General features: G+C 42.9%; 2 protein-coding genes and 1 long non-coding RNA gene across 5 annotated transcripts; 1 reads left to right on the forward strand and 2 right to left on the reverse strand.

The window, feature by feature from the left end:
* Positions 1-4,756: 4,756 nt before the first annotated feature.
* Positions 4,757-8,188, reverse strand: LOC123061561 (uncharacterized). Of its 2 annotated transcripts, none has more exons than XR_006429120.1 (3): positions 8,147-8,188; positions 5,200-5,369; positions 4,757-4,944 (listed from the first exon to the last, which is right to left on the reverse strand). It is a non-coding gene; the product is annotated as an uncharacterized lncRNA (long non-coding RNA). The 2 variants fall into 2 exon arrangements; XR_006429119.1 differs by lacking the exon at positions 8,147-8,188 and adding an exon at positions 5,567-5,786.
* LOC123061559 (polygalacturonase At1g48100) lies at positions 5,642-9,720 on the forward strand. Of its 2 annotated transcripts, none has more exons than XM_044484720.1 (7): positions 5,642-6,296; positions 7,170-7,301; positions 7,905-8,081; positions 8,163-8,207; positions 8,291-8,498; positions 8,858-9,048; positions 9,131-9,720. In XM_044484720.1, the coding sequence occupies exons 1-7, from the start codon at positions 5,826-5,828 to the stop codon at positions 9,524-9,526; spliced, it is 1,620 nt and encodes a 539-aa protein (XP_044340655.1). In that variant the 5' UTR covers positions 5,642-5,825; the 3' UTR covers positions 9,527-9,720. The 2 variants fall into 2 exon arrangements, with proteins under 2 accessions (XP_044340655.1, XP_044340656.1); XM_044484721.1 differs by having other exon boundaries at positions 5,645-6,296; positions 8,166-8,207.
* Positions 9,721-11,752: 2,032 nt separating this feature from the next.
* On the reverse strand, positions 11,753-16,316 carry LOC123061560 (peptide deformylase 1B, chloroplastic). The gene is made up of 7 exons (XM_044484722.1): positions 16,028-16,316; positions 15,798-15,936; positions 15,020-15,212; positions 12,960-13,070; positions 12,602-12,664; positions 12,036-12,138; positions 11,753-11,941 (listed from the first exon to the last, which is right to left on the reverse strand). The coding sequence occupies exons 1-6, from the start codon at positions 16,233-16,235 to the stop codon at positions 12,040-12,042; spliced, it is 813 nt and encodes a 270-aa protein (XP_044340657.1). The 5' UTR covers positions 16,236-16,316; the 3' UTR covers positions 11,753-11,941; positions 12,036-12,039.
* Positions 16,317-20,773: the final 4,457 nt, after the last annotated feature.

A 20,773-nucleotide genomic window follows, 5' to 3' on the forward strand; every position in this document is an offset into this window, starting at 1 on the left:
TGGCGTTGAGCATTCTGTCAGTGATTAGGGCGTGCTAGATTAGCGCTGAACCGCTGCCGTCCGACGCCTTCGCCGCCTGCCTATCTCTGCTCTTCCATCTAACCTGATTCTTTGCCTAAAAAAAAAAATCTAATCTGATTCATACGGCAATGCAGGCTGCTTCACCCACCAATTATTCATGCTAGCCAACGAACTTACCGAGGTTAACACATCGCTATTGCTACACACGCTCCGGCAGCCAAAAAAAACTTATGTTCCCAGGCAAAGTTAAATGAGAATGATACATGAATATAAATTATTATATAATCTATGAGGCATAATATTCGTTGGCTTCATGCCGTCTGCGCTGCCCCCCCCCCCCCCCCCCCCCCCCCCCCTCCCCCCCAATTGCCTAAATCCTGGCTCCGCCCTTGAACCTTGAAAATGTTTGATCGTGTGCATCTTACCTATCAAAGGTCGGGCATTGCTCATTATGATTTTATATCCACTTAATGCCGTATTATGAGATAATAAAAAGGCCCTTTATCAAAAAATGTAGGAGCTTGCTCATTTGTAATTTTGTGTACCAAGACTGTCAGGCCGACAGGCCTCGACAGCTTGCAAATCTACGTACTCCATTTGCAACAACTTGTAGTATTCTACGTCCAGCGTTCAGTCTGTCGTTTCACTAGCAAGTTGTGAGGTGTATTTATCTGAATGTCTGTATTAGTATGTTGTTTGCCTTGAGAATTAAGCAGTGGACGTCAGACCCCGTTCCTGCCAGTAGTATTTGTCTTTCACCGAGCAGTTGCTGCTAAATGCCGATTTATCGTCAAACCAGCAGGTTGCCGCTAGCGATAAAAGTGCATCCTGTGAGGCTTAGCCTGATGAGTGACCACTCGAGTGCTTGTTACTGCATACTGTACTATAGTAACTACATGTGCAGAGAGCAGCTGTGCCTTGTGGGGTGTGCCTCCCCACCCATTTGTATACGCCATCTTAGATGAACTACAACGAAGTACTCCGGAGTATAATAATACTGATGTACAGCAGTGCTGTATCAATCAGATTATCAATGCTGCTGTTGTGACCAGGACACACTTGCGTGCGTATAAATCAGACACCTGCCGTATGCGGATGTATAAAGAAGAGAAGGTGGAGGACCGGTGCCAGGACTATCTGAGCGTAGATTAGATTCTTGCAAATGGATTCTGCAGCGGTGCAATAAAGGAATAGGACGAGTGCAGAAATCAATGACGATTAGGCGAGAGTGTATACGATACGAAGCTGACCGTAGCGAACGCGACAGTAAGGAAAAGCCAGACGTGTAGCCACATACTCCTCCTACGTGTTACGTGTTGGCGAACCTCCTAGACAGCACAGTACGCCTGGCGCCGGGTGCAATGCAGTGCAGTGCAGGGGCGATGATTGTTTGTGAGCAAGGGCATGTGGATTCAGGGCTTCTTTATTGGCCTCTGTCTTGCCTTCACAAAATGTACCAGTTACCCGAAAATCACACCACGTGTGTTTACGTGCATTTTGGTCTGGTTGAACAAATGCAGACCAGAAATCAACATCCACATGTTGATTAATTGCATGCCTCAAGACCAGTATGCCGCGGCGTACTGGACTAGGACGCTTGTGTCGCCTAAGGACGACAACGACGCGGTGTAGATGGTGGCCAGGGTGCCGATGGCAGGCAACCGTGCAAGATCCATGGTTCTTGATGAAGACGATGATAGCGAAGACGATGAGGAAGAAAAGAAGATGGCTATGCCCCCCGCCGCTCGACGCGACTTCAGAGTCGTCGCGGCTAGACAAAAAAGTTTGTACCCCCAATCCCCACCCCCGATGTAATCGAAAAATGACCCTATGAACCCTAAACGGCGTCGGTGCATAATCGATGGATTGGAGTGTTCATCGGCAGTGTTTCCCCTAATCCAATCCCCACCCCATGTTCAATCCCCTCTCCAATTGTGTGCTCGAATCAAATCTAGCCCGAGTAGAAAGCAGTAAATCTAGAGACAGGGCAAGGACTTACCGCCATGGCTGATGCGCTCCGATGGAGTTCTGCAGTCGCTCCGATCATAGCCGCCGTCCTGGATCATCCTGATGTCGCTCTGGTGGTCACCGCCGCCGGTATGAGTGGGGAAGAGGGAAGAGAGTGGTGAGGAAGGGAGGTGAGGGTAATTTATAACGACGCCTCACGAAACAACGCGACGTCTCGAGACCACATCCACGCGTGCAACCGCCCACACCCACATGCCCAGGGTTGCACCGCTTGGGCCTGACTTCACAAAAACGACCGATTTGAGCGTTCCTCTAGATATAGCCCCAGAGATGCTTTAAAGTTCATGCTATGCAGACCCTACAGTTAATGCGGATAGCCAAACGGGCCAAAAAAAATTCCACGCAGACCTCGCTGAGGTATATGTGGGCTACCAAACTCTTCCTAAGGGGTTGTTTGGATAGGTGGTACATAGAAAACGAATTCTCTATAAACCAAGAACAGAGGCTAACAGAATAAAATCTCGTTTGGATGCTCTAACTAATTTGCGTTTTTGGAATACTTGATTTTCGAAAACCTCAAAATCTGCGTTTATAGAAAAACGACTATTAGTCGTTTTTGTAAAAGCTTGATTTGCATATACTCCATCGCAACTAATCGGCGTCCTCCAACCTGCCACGGCATGGCCGACGCCGCGTCACATCTCCGCTGCCTGATATGATACTCCTCGCGATTCGTCCTCCAGCCTCGGCTATGGCCATGAACGCATCGATGTGCCGCTGTCTGGTAAGGATGCTCCTCGAGTAGTCGTGCTCGTCCTCCGGCCACGACATGGCCGTCGCTGCGTTTGCGCCCAGGATTCCGCTGGCTCGCGGCCGGAGCTAGGATGATGTATCGACGCCATCGGTGATGTGCGTCACCTGTGGCATGTCACCGGCTGATCGGTGTATATAAAGACCACATACGGGATGGCGGCCAGGAGCGCCCCGACGGCGACGGCACCCTCGGCGAGCTCCTGAAACCGCATGGTCAGCAAGGGCGCGCGCGAGCTCATGCTGGACAAGGACGACTGCACCTCCCTCAAGTCTCTCGACATGTATGGGGTACATGGCACGTAGAACACCGAGACCTGGAGTACTTCAGGCAAGTACCCAACGCCCGCGATGGTCGTATACGTACTTGACTAGTATGAGCAGAAGTGAAGCACGTACTGGCGGCTGCGCGTGGAGTCGTCCAAGGTCGGTCCAAGGGAAGGCGAGTAATGGCGTTGAGGGACTGAGAGCATTACTAGTAGAACCCTCAAACCCTTGAACCCTCACTAGCGTTTTAAGGGTCCAAAAATGATTTTTTTTGTGCACTTTTACGGATTGAAAAACAGGGGCAAAGATTAGAACCCTCAAACCCAACCCTTATAACGGAATATTCCCCATGAACGACGTTGTCGTTGCGCGCGGGAGGTCGACGGGGCGGCCGCCGGAGACGAGGGTGACTAGCAGCGGCGGTCGCGAGCGTGGGCGCGGGAGTTGGAAGGATTTTTCCCTCCCGCGCGAGTATAACCGTCAAATGAGGGTTGGAGTAGGTTTTGCTCCCCAACCCTTATTTTTGAGGATTGGGAGAGGGTTTGAGGGTTGGACCTTTACAAAAATTTGAGGGTTTGAGGGTTAAAGGATTCTAGTCTACGGCTTTTTTTCGACGAAAACTGTAAAAAAATCAGTTATTTTTAGGGGTTTGAGCGTTTGAGGGCTCTACTAGTAATGCTCTGAGGACCGAAAACAGAGGAGGAATAGATGTTGGAGCCCGCGTACCGTCTCCAATGGTCAAGTCGAGGAATTAAGAGAGAAAGAGAAAGTCACGGCAAGAGTATTTTATCGAGGGAAGGTCACGGGAGGAGTCAGGACTCAAGAGCAAGCCAAACATATTTTTCTATAAACTGGTTTTACATAAAATAATTTGTAAAACCGGTTTTGCTAAACATCAGCTAAAAACACGTTCTGTATAATCCCATGGCTAATATTTGTTAGCCAAACAACCACTAAGAGACGTGTAGGCTGTGGAGATCGATCGTCTTGGAGACGGAGATAGCGCTGAAAATGTGGGCATCGACCATTGTCCTAGGGGAGAGGTCACGGCTGATCAAGTCACCGACCGAGCGGGGCAACCTATTTTGGAAGCCAACTACTGTATTAATAAGCGATGGATGCACGGCCATGAGCGGCATGGCGGAGATGGATGTATGGATGAATGATTGGACAAGGAGCACGGGAGAAGGGAATCGGAGATTGCGACGGCGTCCGCATGCGGGCAGGCAGCGGTTGCGGCCCGGGCGATGCGCGGACAAACGCGCGGCCCTTGCGTGACGCCCGTGACCGTTGCCCCCATGTGAGCCGGGCATGTGCGCGCCAGTCCGCGCGCTCGTCTTACCGCGCCCTCTTGCCCTGTTCATGGCCACACGTTAATTCGGTGGGCTTCGTTCCCACCAGCTTCACCTTCACCTTCACGTACAAGGTTGATGTGCGCGAGCAGCTCAAAACCGTTGGCTGCCACGGGCACGGGAGTACGTATGCTTGGTTCAGAAACGGACTAGCCTCCGCCTCGGCTAGATGCTAGCTCGTCCCGTCAGTGATCGATCACATGTCTGCCTTTGGTTTTGGCAACCGATCGAAAAGTGGGCACATACGCATAACTGCACTGCGTGCACAGCCATGGCATGGCAGAGACGCATCAATCTTCCACAGCTTAAAAACAAAGGAGCAGGGATCTGGCATGGCACCTCTATAGATTAAACGTACGGACAACCATGTCTATCATTGAACACGGGGGCAAAACCGCCGAGGATGCCGGGTAAAGCACATTCATAGCCATCTGGGTAAACTGACTAAATTCTGCAAAGCAAATGAGCTGTTAGGCTTGCCTGAGATGACTTTTTTTTTACTTGCTTCCCTCCTTGTTTCTTAGAGCTGTAAACAGAACAAAAAATATTTTGGTTCAGCGAGATGCATGTGAGCGTTAGTAATTCCGTATATTAGTAAGAGCAAACTCTAGCAGAGTCCTCATATTGGGCCGATCAGCATAATCACAATTGATATGGCGATTTTGAATGAAAAGGACATTTTAGCAGGGTCAATAAAAAAAGGATGTCCTAATGTCCTATTGACAAGTGAGTCTCACAATATGAAGGCAGCCAATATATAGACTCTGGGTTTGTGCATCACCTTGGTATCCTCCATAATGCATATGGATCTTGGATTAGCTGCCAAACTGGACATACTAGCGCTCTAATTGCACGTGATCTCTTGGACCACAGGGAAGGATATATATAAAGGAGAACGGCCGTTTTGTTTCCCCACAAAATCTGCTCGTGAATAAATCGTATGCTTCATTCCTGTTCCAGTAAATCGGTGTCAAAGAAGATGCGGAGCAAAGGGTATAGATGTGATTATAGCAGAGAGAGATTACTGAATATGTCATAATAGATGTGGTTCACCACCGACAAGTTCTCACTGAATAACCGCCGTAAACAAATTGCCAAGCATACATGATCATGGCGAGGAGCATAAGCAACAAGAAGACATCACTTACCAATTCCCTGTGCAGCTACAAGACCTTTGCATGCACGTGAGTTGGGGCCCCATTTCCCGCATTCATTTTCATCTAATCTTGAGAGGGAGGCGCAAACGTGGCAGCCCTGAATCTGAAGCTTGTTATTTAAAGAGAAGCCTCTGTCTTTCCCTCCTCACAAGCAATCCACACCTCTTGTGTATGCTGTCTATCTATCTACTCCCCAAGCACGTACAAACACTCTCCACACAGCTAGCCAACAGGTACAACAGACACAAGGATGAAGCTCAGAGTAAAAGGCTTCGGCCTCCTGCTTCTCCTTGTCTTGCTTGCTCTATGCTCCACCATTGATGTCTGTGACGCGAGGAGAGGCAAGCATTGGAGGCCAAGGAGCTCGCCGAGCTCCTCTCTGCTCAAGAAGAAAGGGAAGGCAAAGAAGGGCAGCTCCCACCGGCAGCACGGGGGCAACCGGCGAAGCCCGCCACCAGCCCCCCCTGGTGTTGGCAAAGGACACCAGACGCCATACCAGCCAAGCCCCAATGTACCTGTAAGTCCGAGCCCGAGCCCGAGCCCCAAGCCGAGCCCTGCCAAAGGCAATGGACATACAAGTCCACAGCCTTCATCTCCAAGCTGTGGAAAGGGCAGGCAGCCACCGCCGCAGCCACCACCTGCGGCCTCAGCCTCACCAGGCGCGGTGTTTAACGTGGTTGATTTCGGAGCCAAGGGTGATGGAATTTCAGACGATACAAAGGTTGGTCAACATCACTGCCCCTCAAATTGCTGTTTTATCGAGAGAAAATTCGCTAACTTGTGTAGCATCATGCATTCCCCGACTCAGAAATTCTCACTGCCAATTCCATTTTGCACTGCCCATTACCCACGCATGATTACTGTCCTATGATCCATGATCATCGACTACTCTCACATGATTTCCAGTGCAGAGCCGCAGGAAATTGTCACTAGTGACATACCTTTCTGTAGTCAGTATTTGCATGACTGCCTGTGCTTGCCGGAAATTTTATTTGTTTCTTTTTGGATTGTTCTGTCCTTCACATGTCCACACTTCAAGCTGGTACGGCTTCCCCTTTTTGAGGAATCACGTTCTCTTGGTGAACAAAGTGGGCATCAAGTCAGGGTTAACAAAAAACTGAAGAATATATTCAGGGTTCGCAAGAAAAACATCGATATTTTTTCAAAATATTGTTTGCACGCGGGAAACATATCGATGGCAAAAATTGGGATCGACCAACTATACCTTTTTTTAGTGTTATATAGTTCTGGAAAAACCAGTTCCTTAAATTTTTTTCTTAAAAAGATTGAAATGTTTTATGTAGAGGCATACTTGAAATCCAAAATACACACCAGAAAATAAAAATCAATGGTGGTTAAATTCATGGAAATTGGGAGATGCATTGAAAGTTTCCAAAAATTAAGCTTCAACCAACATTTAACAGTGTATTTGGGTTTCTTTTCAGCCAAAAGAAATCCTCATTTTCTGGGTACGGTTTAGGATTGTTTCACTCCGACAAAACCATAGGGGCACAGTGGAACTATATAGGAGTACTATGATTAGCTTAGTCTAGTCTTTTGAGAACAAACCTCTAATAAATTAGTGTGCATGCAGGCTTTTCAAGCAGCGTGGGCTGCTGCGTGCAAGCTGGGAGCGTCTACAGTTCTCGTACCATCAGAACTAGAGTTCCTTGTTGGGCCAATCTCCTTTTCTGGGCCTTACTGCAAACCAAACATTCTTTTCCAGGTAATTCTGCACCTAATGCCAAATATGCACCTGAGAAAGCTTTCCCCTTGCCTCCCTTTCTTCTAGATTCTATACTAACATACTAACATACAAATATGTACCTGCATTGAACAACACAACTCCTATGTACTCTTACATATGCAGGGAAAATGATCTCTTGATGTTATGAGCATGTAACAGATTCCAATGCTACATTTGATATATCAAAATAATTCGAAGTGTTTTCATGTTTAAGACCGTAAAACATTTCCAATGCCACATTGATACTTCCTCTGTTCACAAATATAAGATGTTTTAGAGTGACCATACAAGTCTCTAAAACGTCTTATATTTATGTACTTGTCACTTAAATGGATGTATCTGGCACTAAAATACATCTAGATACATCCGTTCGACTGTTTGAGCGACAAGTAATAAGGATTGGAGGGAGTAATTTAAATTATTTCTACGTCTAAGATCACGCCGCGGCAGGTTTCAAGTGGTGGGATGTTTGAAAATAGAAATGAAACGAAATTTTCATGTGTACAAAGAGAAACAAACTCCAATCTGGCAAAGGTGAAAGACAAAAACATAACGGGGTTAAATGTTGTGCTAATTTTGCAGCTCGAAGGGACGATCTTAGCCCCAACAAATGCTAAAGCATGGGGTTCTGGCTTGCTTCAATGGCTTGAATTCACCAAACTAAGTGGGTTATCAATTCAAGGCAGTGGCACCATAAATGGTAGGGGGCAACAGTGGTGGACCTACTCAGACCCAAATGACGATGAGGATGACGACACAGTAAGACCCGACCATCTAGTATTACTAGATCACTCAATTCAAAAGTTGGTCTATTAATCACTAACCTTGGATACATTCCAGCAGTACAATCAGGAGCTTGAAAGGATGCCACGGGTTAAACCTACGGTAAGATCACTATCTTTAGTGCACATTCAGTACTGTATACCAAAACAAACATCTGGCAGTTTTGATTCCATACTCTGATGCAGGCATTGAGGTTCTATGGTTCTTCAAATGTCGTAGTGGCTGGCATCACAATTGTCAACAGCTCACAGTGCCATCTCAAGTTTGACAACTGTCAAGGGGTGCTGGTCCACGACCTGACAATATCCTCCCCTGAGAACAGTCTCAACACCGACGGAATACACCTGCAGAACTCCAAAGATGTCAGCATTCATCATACCAACTTGGCTTGCGGTAATTCCTCTTTATGACTAACTTCAAGAAGAATTTTGTTTTGCCAATCTAGCATGCATTCATATTATGTTCAGCAATTTTTTTTGCCAACACGTGTCCACGTGAAACATATCTTCAACCAGAATTTGAGAACACAAGACAATTTATATATTCCAACAAACTATAATATAAGGCATATGATCAACTGAAAGCATGTCCCTCTGTTCTGCAAGCTCTGCAGTGCAGCGGACAGTTCCAGACTTAGGGTACACTGGAAAAGGGTGGCGAATCGTATCGAAGCATCTTTTGCAGTTACACAAAAGTAGTACAATGAGTATATAGCACAGATCACATGGCATCTTTTGTCTTGTTCCATGCAGGTGACGATTGCATCTCCATCCAGACAGGATGTAGCAACATATACATACACAATGTGAATTGTGGACCAGGCCATGGAATCAGCATTGGTGGACTAGGCCGGGACAACACAAAAGCATGCGTCTCTAATGTAACAGTAAGAGATGTCAACATGTTCAGAACAATGACTGGTGTCAGAATCAAGACCTGGCAGGTAAGATCAATAATTAAAGAAAGAGCATGCAGAATAAACTCATAATACCTACTGAGCTAAACCAATTGAATTCTCCTTGCAGGGTGGTATAGGACTGGTTCAAGACATAAGGTTCTCAAACATACAAGTCTCCGAAGTTCAAACACCTATTATGATAGACCAGTTCTATTGCGACAAAAGAACCTGCACAAATCAAACATCAGCAGTGGCAGTATCAGGCGTTCAGTATGAGAACATCAGAGGGACATTTACAATCAAGCCTCTCCATTTTGCATGCAGTGACAGCTCACCTTGTTCAGGGATCACACTTACCGGAGTACAACTTAAACCCGTGCAAATAGCCCACTACCACCTAAACAATCCATTCTGTTGGCAAGCTTTTGGGGAACTCTTCACTCCAACCATCCCTCCCATAGCTTGTCTGCAGATTGGAAAACCTGCTGGGAACAACTTGCAGTCATACCATGACATATGCTGAAACACAGATAGTATCCTCATCCATTAGTTGGTGCTTATTCATGAGTGGTCGTTGTGATGCTTCCGACCCTTTGCACCATTGCTTCGTCATGTGCATATATACACAGTTAATTTATGTTTTGTTATCACAGCAAGTGTGTCATGTTTGTGGTAAAGGAAACATAGATATTTTCATATAAAATGGGCAGGCAGGCAGATTATATGTGTGAGCTGAAAAAATATAGCGCATGTTATTCTATGCTAATACAAAGTATTAAGTGTTAAAAAATAATAGTACAGCACTTTTGCACATTGCTACACCCTACTATTTAATAAAAACAGTGCCAGCATCTGTAAAGGTGAAGCAAATGTTAACGACCCAAGAATCCCAATGACAATGTTGAATGTACAATATGCAATAACTCAATTAAGATTCAGAAACAGATTGCTACAATATAATATGTTTAGATGACCAACAAAGTATACTGATTGATTAATCGAAGGAAAAGTTTGTTTTGGCACTTGGGCAGAAGGAACAGAAAAATGATATTAAAATGAACTGTTAGAAGAATGAACAAGTACAATACATCCAGCTTCTAAGCAACAAATGCTAAAAGCATTTGCAACATACACATTCTGTATTCAAAACATGTAGCAGTGCAGCGCGAAAAGGAAATGTGTGTGTTTTTAGATTTAGCTAGAAAGATTTTGACGGACAGATAGAAAAAAAAAGTTCAAATAGATCAACTTAATTAGATAATAATGGTGTAAAAATAGAATGAGTGAAAGCAAATTAACCATTAGAACATGACAGAGAAGTGACCATTTGTTAACTACTCCCTCCGTAACTAAAAAACGTCTTATATTAAGTAATGGAGGGAGTAGGTTATCATGATCACGCATAAGCATTTTTACCATCTTTCTAGCATTATAACTCGGCGAGAATCAGCTATCTTTGAATAAGGGAACAACAAATATAAGCTATAATGGAAGATACGTAGATTGGCGCAACACTTACTGAACCTTACAATGTGATCTCACTTCTAGGTGGACAGCCAACATGTTAACGCATAAGCATTTTTACTGTCTTTCCATCATTATTATAACTTCTAATCTAATTGCCTGTCAGTTCCATGCACTCGGATGAGCTAAGGCATTAACTTTTACATAGTTGGCCCATACAGCTTATATACCCATCTCTAAATTATCACGACCAACACTAAATAAATAAAGTGCTGCCATCAGGAAGCAAAATTACAATATTTAAATACCAAGACTAATTCACACATCTATTTTGGAATGGATGTAACTATCTACATTAACCACATTTCTTAACTATAACAGATTATTATTTAAAAGTAGAGTTTTGTATGAAGATCACATCAAACCATATTATTAGGGAATTTCATCATACATAATGCTAGCACACATGTAAACTCAATGTACTCCCTCCTTCCATCTATATAGGGCCTAATGCGTTTTTTAAGACCGTCTTTCACTATTGACAAGATTAATAGTACATGACATGCACAATGTGAAAATTATATCATTGAAAACTCCTTTCACACATGAATTTAACGGTGTGCATTGTGTAAGTTGCATGTCATATATTATTGCTCTAATATTTGGTCAAAGTTAGCCTCGAAAAACGCATTAGGCCCTATATAGATGGAAGGAGGGAGTAAGTCAATTGATAAACATGAAAATATACCACAACCACCATTCTTATTGAGATATTACTACCAATGTGCTTTCAAGCAACACTTTCCCCAATAATCCTTATTTATGTTGATCAAACAGCTTGTGAAGAAGTTTCATGTTTGCATGGACTTCATTGCACCAGATTTGCCACCACGGAAAGATTAGGATTTCTTAGTGCATTGTTTGATATAAATATCGCTATGCCAGAAACAAACATAATGGCAAAATACATGGGGCCATACAGCCATGTTATACAAAGATATACTAGCATATGATGTGTTCTCAAGTACGTATAATACATGCTGGCCAATGCAAGAGATGCACTAACATCACTGCGCATTATCCAGTTAAAGGCTATGAACTTGCCATTGTATAAAATACACATTCATGGCTCAGTTATTTGGTTGTTACAACTACGGCCAGGATGTAATCTTTGCTTTGTACTTTAAATTTTGAGAAAAGAAGAGGTCAACACAATCTCGTGGAAAGAGAGAAAGTACAGTATATCCCCAATATCATAGCATGCAAAATACTATTCAGATATTCATTGTTGGAAAATAATACTTCATTCATAAATAGTGAAATTTCTGTGTACAATTTGATTAATGTTGTACATAACTAGACATAGCAAAACTGCCAAAACTAGAATGACAGCAGTGTATGCACCAACAAACAGTTCCACAAACACTTGAATTTGTAGCTCAGCTTGATGATGCACTTGGAAAGTTTGCAGAACCTGTTTGTACAGTAGCAGACAAAGATTTCAGAATTGCTTAATAGAGCATGAAAAGACACACAAACCAGGCATGTTTAAGATGAAGAAGACTGACGCAATCATCTTGAAAAACTAACGACATCCTTTGTCCCTCTGTAGTTTGATATGGTTTCAGGGCTTGCTTGTCCTGTTATTTCCACGTATTTGTCCTCCAGACTCTATTGGAAATGAGAAAGTTCGACTAGGCGTAAGCAAAGTTACAAAATGAGATACGGCATAACAAATCATAAACACACGCGCACATGCTTCAAGAAATATTATGCCATGTCATTCAGCAAATATACCAAACCTTAACAAACCAAAAACCCAAAGTCATGTAACTCCAGCCAACAAAGCATTAAAAAAAAACTCCAACCAAGAAAGACTAACACATTTACAAAAAAAAAAGGATCATATCTTCATCATGAACAGCCCTGTTGATAACAAGCAAATTAGTGCTTCTATGCTCTCCCAAAAGAAAAGCAAAATTTGGAGGGACATTAGTGTCTTATTTGCAGCGCCCCACTATTCCAATAATTACAACACTGCTGGCTTTTGAGAGAGCATATAATAAGCACAATAACTAATATCAAATGATATTCCCAGTGTAACTACACCAACTTCGGATTCACAGTTACTAACCTTCAGCTGCTCATGTATGCTCTCAACAACATCCATAGTCATTCTGTCAAAGAAAAGGATTCCCTGCAAATCCACAAGTTGATGGTGAGTGGTCATGTGACTATAGTGCTGAATGTGTTCACACACCAATATAAGCCCTTCATTATGTAAATTGAGGTGTCCTTAGACCCAATTGGTTTGTTGGATCAAAAGTAACATGGACAGTGAAGTAAAGTTTAGTTGGCCATTGAATATGTCATTCACATAAATGAACTCATACCTGTAAATGAACTCATTTAGTTGGCTAGTGGACGATTTAATTCAAAAATCTTACATAAATACATGATAAAATTAAGTTTGATCAAGGTTAAGCTCATACCTGTAAATGATCAAACTCATGCTGGAAAACTCTTGCAGATAGTTCTGATAATTTAACTTTGATCTTTGCTCCACTAGCATCTTGAGCATCAATTTTAACAGTGTCTGGTCTCTGCATAGCACAGTGGTGAAAGATAATTGCAAATGCCATATCCCATAAATTAGTAAAATCCTCCTTTTTCAGAAGAACGCAAATACTAAATATAAAGAGTACTATGATAGGATCAACAAAGGTGGATATTAGTTGCATTCCCTAACTTATCTACTCCCATCATTTGTTAGATATCTGATACTTTTGTCGTATATATGAACGCTTAGTGACATAATATAGATAGTTAAGATAATAAGTATGGTCTATGTTAACAAGCTTTAAACTCTAAATCTCATGTACTCAGGTTTTTTCAGTAGCAATTTGGACTTGTGAAAACACAATCTATTTGCAGTAATGCAGCCATGCAGGTCATACTTGCTTTAAAGTTAATGCAAACTGAAATTATATTTAGAGTGCTGGTGCAGGTTTAATTTCAGATGGCTATGTGGCTGATAAATATCACTAATATTTCTTGGTGATTATAAAAATGAAAAAAAACAACCTTCTAACCCTGAAATTGCAGAAGTTTACTTTCGAATCTTGAACTCTTGAATCAGTTTACCCCTGGCCCTATCCCAAGTGGTTTTGCGCAGACTGACATGACATAGGGCAGATATGTGGATCACTTTACTCTTGCCTTGTCAGCAACTTAATTAAAACATTAAAAAAATCAAGAAATCAGTAAAAATAATACTCCCTCCGATCCGAATTAATTGAAGCAGCCTCTATACAATGTAAAATGGACATTGCATAGAGGCTGTCTCAATTAATTCGGATCGGAGGTTGTATCTATTTTTACAAAAAGTGAACTATTTAGGAAATTCGGGGAGAAGTTTTTTTGGATTGACTATTGATGAATCTTTTTTCAGTTTGACTACCAAAAAAAACCTTTTTGGAACTTGGGTTTTTCAAACTGACACTAAAAAAAGTTTAGCTACATGTCATCTGAGAACTACTGAATCTGCTTTTTTTTCTTTCACTAAAAAATAAGAGAATCTGGTTTTTCTGATTGACTTTCTACTATTTGTGAATTGCTTGGAAGTTAGACATCTTTCCAAAAAACTGATTATTGTTATTATTATTATTATTTCCTTTTATTGTCTGAATTATTTAATTCTTACTTTTTTCACTTAAGTTGCTGACATGGCAAGATGATGGCACGAGTTCTCTCAGTCAGCACAAAACCACTTGAGAGAGCCAGGGATAAAGTAAACTCATTAAAGAGTTCAATGTTCAAACAACCAGATTTACAGTTCAAGTTTGAAAAATGAACTCCTGGCTCCTGCAATAGTTCAGGGTTGTAAAGTGGATTTTTTCTATAACAATATACAGAATTTGGAATTAAGCAACACATGACAAATGAGACAAATATTAAATTCAACACATGAAAGATGTATCTTTCTAGCTAATGCGTGTGCTTTTCCACATAAGTTATTTCTGCACATATCTTCTATATCTAAATAGTTAGCCCCCACTAATCTATTTCCCTCAACATGCACACATGCATGGAAAAGGCCCAGTCTCAACATACAAATATGCATGAGAAAAGACTCAGCTCAATGACTAAATATAGTAAATCATATGTATTTCAAATTTAGTTCTTATATTACAAATTTAAATTTCCTATCCGAAAAGAACTAAATCTAACCAAAATATAGTATTTCAAATTTTAGTTATATTCTTAATTTAAAATTTATATCACATACAACTAAATCTACTTAAAATGTATTTCAATTGATTCTTGCAGCAATGCGCAGGGTATGATCTAGTTATCAGTTAAATGTTTATTCCACCATAGCACCTGGGTTTTGTGCACATGTTGAAAAGTTGTCTCGAAAATATAAAATTGACTCAACCGTATGTCCTCCATAGAATGGATGGCAACCAGTAATTCCTAGTAACTCAAGAGGTGAACAGACACAGCCAACAACGTAGATCTTAATAAGAGCAAAGATAAAGGCTACTCTCACCAGCACATTGGCATATATTCCAGGGAACGACAAGCACCCTTCTTCATAGACTGACAAGCGCTTCGAGAACTTGTAAACTACTGGGTTGACAAGGACAATTTCCTCTCCTTCCCCTTTCACTCCAGCTGGGTTGAATACCATGAGCTGCACGTTCACTCCAACTTGTGGTGCCGAGAGACCAATGCCATCAGTCCTGTAGCATGAAACCAGGTCAATCCTTTCTAAAAACAGCGGAGAGGCCTATGAGCAGGTTATGATTCGATGTTTGCACCCACTAGAAGATGACTAAGGCATTTCAGGTCCACCATAAGTAAATGAGTAATATGACATATGGCCCAGATAAAAAAACTATTAATTATAGCAGTAGCACCATGTGCACTCATGCACAACTACCTGACCATTCCAGGACTCACAGCCTCAGATAGCCTCATGAGTATAAATGACGCCTCAATTTGCTAATTTGACAAGAACAATGCCTATAAAATACTAGAGAACATAGGAGATGTGCACACATGTGCATCTCTTGTCTATCGATTGATAGTGTCAAGGTCCCTAACCACCTAGCGACTCTCGGGGTGTATGGAAAGTCAGTGTATACAGGAAGAGGCAAAAATCAGAGCACTATATGGACTTCTACAAGCCAGTGGTGCTCAAATTAACAATACCGTGCATATTTAGTAAAGAAAGTGGCACGGCAACCTCATGTGAATTTCATCAAACAGCTCCGGTGCGCACAGCAGAGCAAGGTAAAAGGGACAAGGTTCTACGTCAGACTCACTTGTACATGACATCGAACATCTCGTCCGCGAGGGAGCGAAGGTTGTCGTCGAAGGTGTTGATGCGCTTGTTGCGTGCGCGCAGGACGGGGTCTGGGTACTGCACTACCTTGAGCGGCGGCTCGAACCGCAGGTCCGCAGCTACACCGTGCAATAACAACAACTTAGTAAGAGAATTAGAGATGGAAGCTACAATCCGAGTATCGAAGAGTTCCTGGAAGCGGCTGCTAACCTGTGGCAAAGTCGTCATCCTCGTTGGGCGGGGCGGCGGCCGTGGAGGAGCCGAACCCGCGGCGCGTGCGGGCGGCGAGCGGCGTAGCCGGCCCGGTGCGTCGTAGGGGCAGGGTCCTGGGGTGGGTAGCGAGGAGGGGGCGATAGGAGAAGGACGCGAAGGCGCGGAAGCGGGGGCAGAGGCGAAGGTGGAAGCACGCGGCCGCCATGGTAGTGGCCTGTCCCTTCTCGTGGCTTGGTTCGATTTTTTTCCCAGAGTGGTGTGCGGGCACCACAAGGTCGACGTGATCGGATTGCATTCGAAGAAAAAGGTCGACGTGATCGGACGGCTGTAGGCCGTCCAGTTTTTTCTATATCTGAAAATATGACCACATTCTCAAAAAAAAAAATGACATGTTGCTTGTTTTTTCCTACAACTAAGGGCCGGTTCTTTTAGACGGCTTAAAAAATAAGCTGCTTCTTCCAGCTTAAAAAATAAGCCATCCCAAAATTTGTTGAGACTTCTAAATTAATTATTCCATAACTAGTTTAGAAGTCCCAATGAATAAGAGAGATGGCTTATAGGAAAAGCTGGGGAGGAGGTGGCTTATTTTTTAAACTGCCAAAATAATTGGTCCTAAAACTTGCTGTTTGCATGTGATAACGCTAACTACATCCAGCAAAGAAAGTAAAACATTCGGAGGATCATCAATCCACTCACTACAAAAGCTAAATCTAGCAGGATAAGTTAATTCATGTACAACACCATTTGCTTCTCGAGGACAGTATTCAAACCGAACTGAACTGAACTCATATGCAAGTGATAGCAATCGACAATGATGGCCGTTGCATTACCTACATAATGGCCCCCCTTTAGTTATAATCTCCATAAGTCACAACATGTTACTTGTTAGAGCATCTACTACAACCGGATTGGGGAAATCCAGCCCTATATATCTACCAACGCATTGATGGACAGTGACCGGTTACCCTCAAATGTTCAAGTCCATAACCGTCTCCCTCACAGCAAATCCTTTAATCAATACACTCTAATGCAACGTAGAATAAACATGTGTAGTTTGCTACTTGTGAGCTGCGTTAGAATTTTCTCAGAAAAGGAAGGGTGAAGCAATATAGTAGCAGAGAAGTATTTCTCTTGGTGAGAACCAAGGTTATCGAACCAATAGGGAACCACGCAAATTCTTATCTTCAATACCTACGCACATAAAAGCAAATACTTGCACCCAACACGGGCAAGAGAGTTGTCAATCCCCTGAACTCGTTACTTGCGAGGATTAAATCTTGTATTGGTAGATACATAAAAACAAAAGTAAAATAAAAAGTATAAAATTGCAGCAAGGTATTTTTGGTTTTAGCAATATGATTAAAGTAGACCCGGAGGCCATAGTTTTCACTAGAGACTTCTCTCTTTAAACAATAACATATGTTGGGTAGACAAATTATTGTTGGTCAATTGATAAAAAAATGCATAGTTATGATCTTATTCATGGCAATGATCACAAATATAGGCATCACGTCCGTGATAAGTACATCGATTACTGCTTGCATCTGCTACTATTACTCCACCAATCGACCGCTATCCATCATGCATCTACGGTATTAAGTTCATGAAAAATAGAGTAATGCCTTAAGCAAGATGACATGATGTAGACAAAGTAAACTCAAGCAATATGAATAAACATCATCGTTTATCCTTAAAGGCAACAATACAAATACATGCCTCGTCACCCCTTCTGTCACAAGGTGAGGACACCGCAAGATTGAACCCATTAGAAAGCACCTCTCCCACTGAAGATAAATCAATCTAGTTGGCCAAACCAAACAGATAGATTGGATAAAAATACAAAGCTATCACAATCATGCATAATAAAGTTTAGAAAAAAAACTCAACTACTTTCAATGAATAATTTGATCATAAACTCATAATTCATCGGATCCCAACAAACACACCGCAAAAGAAGATTACATAGGATAGAAATCTAAGAAGATCGAGTAGAACATTGTATTGAAGATCAAAGAGAGAGAAGAAGCCATCTAGGTACATGTACTAGCTATGGCCCCGTAGGTCTGTGGTGAACTACTCACGTGTCATCGAAAGGGCGACAAGATTGATGTAGAGGCCATCCATGATCGATTCCCCCTCTGGCAGAGTACCGAAAAAGGCCTCCAGATGGGATTGCAGAAGAACAAAAGATTGCGGCGGCGGAAAAAGTGTTTCAGGTGGCTCTCTGTTGCTTTTCCAATATTTAAGAATTTATAGAAGTGGAATTAGGTTAGACGAAGCCATTTGGGGCCCACAAGGTAACAGGGCACACCCTGTTGCCTTGCCATCTCCTCGCTTGCCGTCTGGTCCCTCCTGAAGCTTATAGGGTCTCTTTTGTCCATAAAAAACCAGCAAAAAGTTTCGTAACGTTTGGACTCTGTTTGGTACTGATTTTCTGGAAACCAAAAAACAAGCAAAAAACAACAACTGACACTAGGCACTGGTTTAATAGGTTAGTTCCCAAAAATGATATAAAATAGAATAAAAATACATATAAAGTATCCAAGGTTAATAATATAATAGCACAAGACGATAAAAAAATATAGATATGTTGGAGACGTATCATAGTTCACCTAGATCGCACACATAGCATATGAATAGTTGATCATACATGCCATCGGACATTCAAAAATTGACATGTTCTAAATACCACAGTTATGGAGGAAGTTCACACATTGCTACCCTTGCCCTTGCCCTTATAGTCTCTGTCGCGGAAATAACAATAGAAGATGCAATATGGATCGAGCCGAATCTGCTCACTTCTCGAGTTGTCCGATATGTAGTCGGCATCGTCCTTCTCCTCTTTACAGGGTCGTCCGATGAGGGCACGGACCGCCTGAGATTGCTCCTTTCCGAGGGCATGGACCATCCGGGCAAGACTCTTTGCGAATATGTGGGCATGGAGGGCATCCTCCGTCAAGCAGCATGTGACTCAGCCTCCTGAAGGAAATATGCCCTAGAGGCAATAATAAAGTTGTTATTTATACTTCCTTATATCATGATAAATTTTTATTATTCATGCTAGAATTGTATTAACCAAAAACTTAGTACATGTGTGAATACATAGACAACCAGAATGTCCCTAGTATGCCTCTACTTGACTAGCTCGTTAATCAAAGATGGTTAAGTTTCCTGACCATAGACATGTGTTGTCATTTGATGAACGAGATCACATCATTAGAGAATGATGTGATGGACAAGACCCATCCGTTAGCTTAGCATAATGATCGTTTAGTTTTATTGCTATTGATTTCTTCATGACTTATACATGTTCCTCTGGCAATGAGATTATGCAACTCTCAAATACCGGAGGAACACCTTGTGTGCTATCAAACGTCACAATGTAACTAGGTGATTATAAAGATGCTCTGCAGGTGTCTCCGATGGTGTTTGTTGAGTTGGCATAGATCAAGATTAGGATTTGTCACTCCGTGAATCGGAGAGGTATCTCTGGGCCCTCTCGGTAATGCACATCACTATGAGCCTTGCAAGTAATGTGACTAATGAGTTAGTTACGGGATGATGCATTACAGAATGAGTAAAGAGACTTGCTGGTAACAAGATTGAACTAGGTATGATGATACCGACGATCGAATCTTGGGCAAGTAACATACCGATGACAAAGGGAATAACGTATGTTGTTATGCGGTTTGATCGGTAAAGATCTTCGTAGAATATGTGGGAGCCAATATGAGCATCCAGGTTATGCTATTGGTTATTGACTGGAGATGTGTCTCGGTCATACCTACATAGTTCTCGAACCCGTAGGGTCCGCACGCTTAATGTTCGATGACGATTTGTATTATGAGTTATGTGATTTCATGACTAAAGTATGTTCGGAGTCCCGGATGAGATCATGGACATGACGAGGAGTCTCAAAATGGTCGAGAGGTAAATATTCATATATTGGAAGGTTACATTTAGACACCGGAATGGTTTCGGGAAGTTTCGGTTAAGTTTCGGAGTACCGGGGATTACCGAACCCCCCCCCCCCCCAGGAAGTTAATGGGCCATCATGGGCCTTAGTGGAGAAGAGAGGGCCGGCCAAGGAGGTGGCGCCCCCTGCCAATCCGAATTGGACAAGGGGTGGGGGTGGCTCCCCCCTTTCCCTCTCCTACTCCTTCTCTCTTATCCCCTTTTGCTACTCTGGAAAAGGAAAAAAAGGAGAGTGGGGTCCTACTAGGACTAGGGAGTCCTAGTAGGACTCCCCACACTTGGCGCGCCCTAGGGGGCGGCTCCTCGCCTCCCCCTTTATATACGGAGGCGGGGGCACCCCAAGGGCATAACAGACATCTCTTAGCCGTGTGCGGTGCCCCCCTCCATAGTTTACCACCTCGGTCATATCGTCGTAGTGCTTAGGTGAAGCCTTGCGCCGGTAACTTCATCATCACCGTCGCCACGCCGTCGTGCTGATGGAACTCTCCCTCGTCCTCAACTGGATCAAGAGCTCGAGGGACGTCGTCGTGCAGAACATGTGCTGAACACAGAGGTGCCATATGTTCGGTGCTAGGGTCGGTTGAATCGTGAAGATGTTCGACTACATCAACCGCGTTACTAAACGCTTTCGCTTTCGGTCTACGAGGGTATGTAGACACACTCTCCCCTCTCGTTGCTATGCATCTCCTAGATAGATCTTGCGTTATCGTAGGATTTTTTTTGGAATACTGTGTTCCCCAACAGTGGCATCTGAGCCAAGTCTATGCG

The sequence above is a fragment of the Triticum aestivum genome, chromosome 3A (assembly GCF_018294505.1).
Source record: "Triticum aestivum cultivar Chinese Spring chromosome 3A, IWGSC CS RefSeq v2.1, whole genome shotgun sequence".
NCBI classification, from domain to species: Eukaryota; Viridiplantae; Streptophyta; class Magnoliopsida; order Poales; family Poaceae; genus Triticum; species Triticum aestivum.

What these genes read in the sequence shown, in the direction of transcription:
- LOC123061559 (XM_044484720.1), top strand. Translation starts at nt 5,826, where the DNA reads ATGAAGCTCAGAGTAAAAGGCTTCGGCCTCCTGCTTCTCCTTGTCTTG. An exon ending in ACGATGAGGATGACGACACA is followed by an intron (nt 8,082 to 8,162) that starts GTAAGACCCGAC and finishes GATACATTCCAG; the next exon opens with CAGTACAATCAGGAGCTTGA. An exon ending in TCAGAATCAAGACCTGGCAG is followed by an intron (nt 9,049 to 9,130) that starts GTAAGATCAATA and finishes TTCTCCTTGCAG; the next exon opens with GGTGGTATAGGACTGGTTCA.
- LOC123061560 (XM_044484722.1), bottom strand. Translation starts at nt 16,235, where the DNA reads ATGGCGGCCGCGTGCTTCCACCTTCGCCTCTGCCCCCGCTTCCGCGCC. An exon ending in GGATGACGACTTTGCCACAG is followed by an intron (nt 15,937 to 16,027) that starts GTTAGCAGCCGC and finishes TGCACGGTGTAG; the next exon opens with CTGCGGACCTGCGGTTCGAG. An exon ending in ATGTTCGATGTCATGTACAA is followed by an intron (nt 15,213 to 15,797) that starts GTGAGTCTGACG and finishes TTCATGCTACAG; the next exon opens with GACTGATGGCATTGGTCTCT.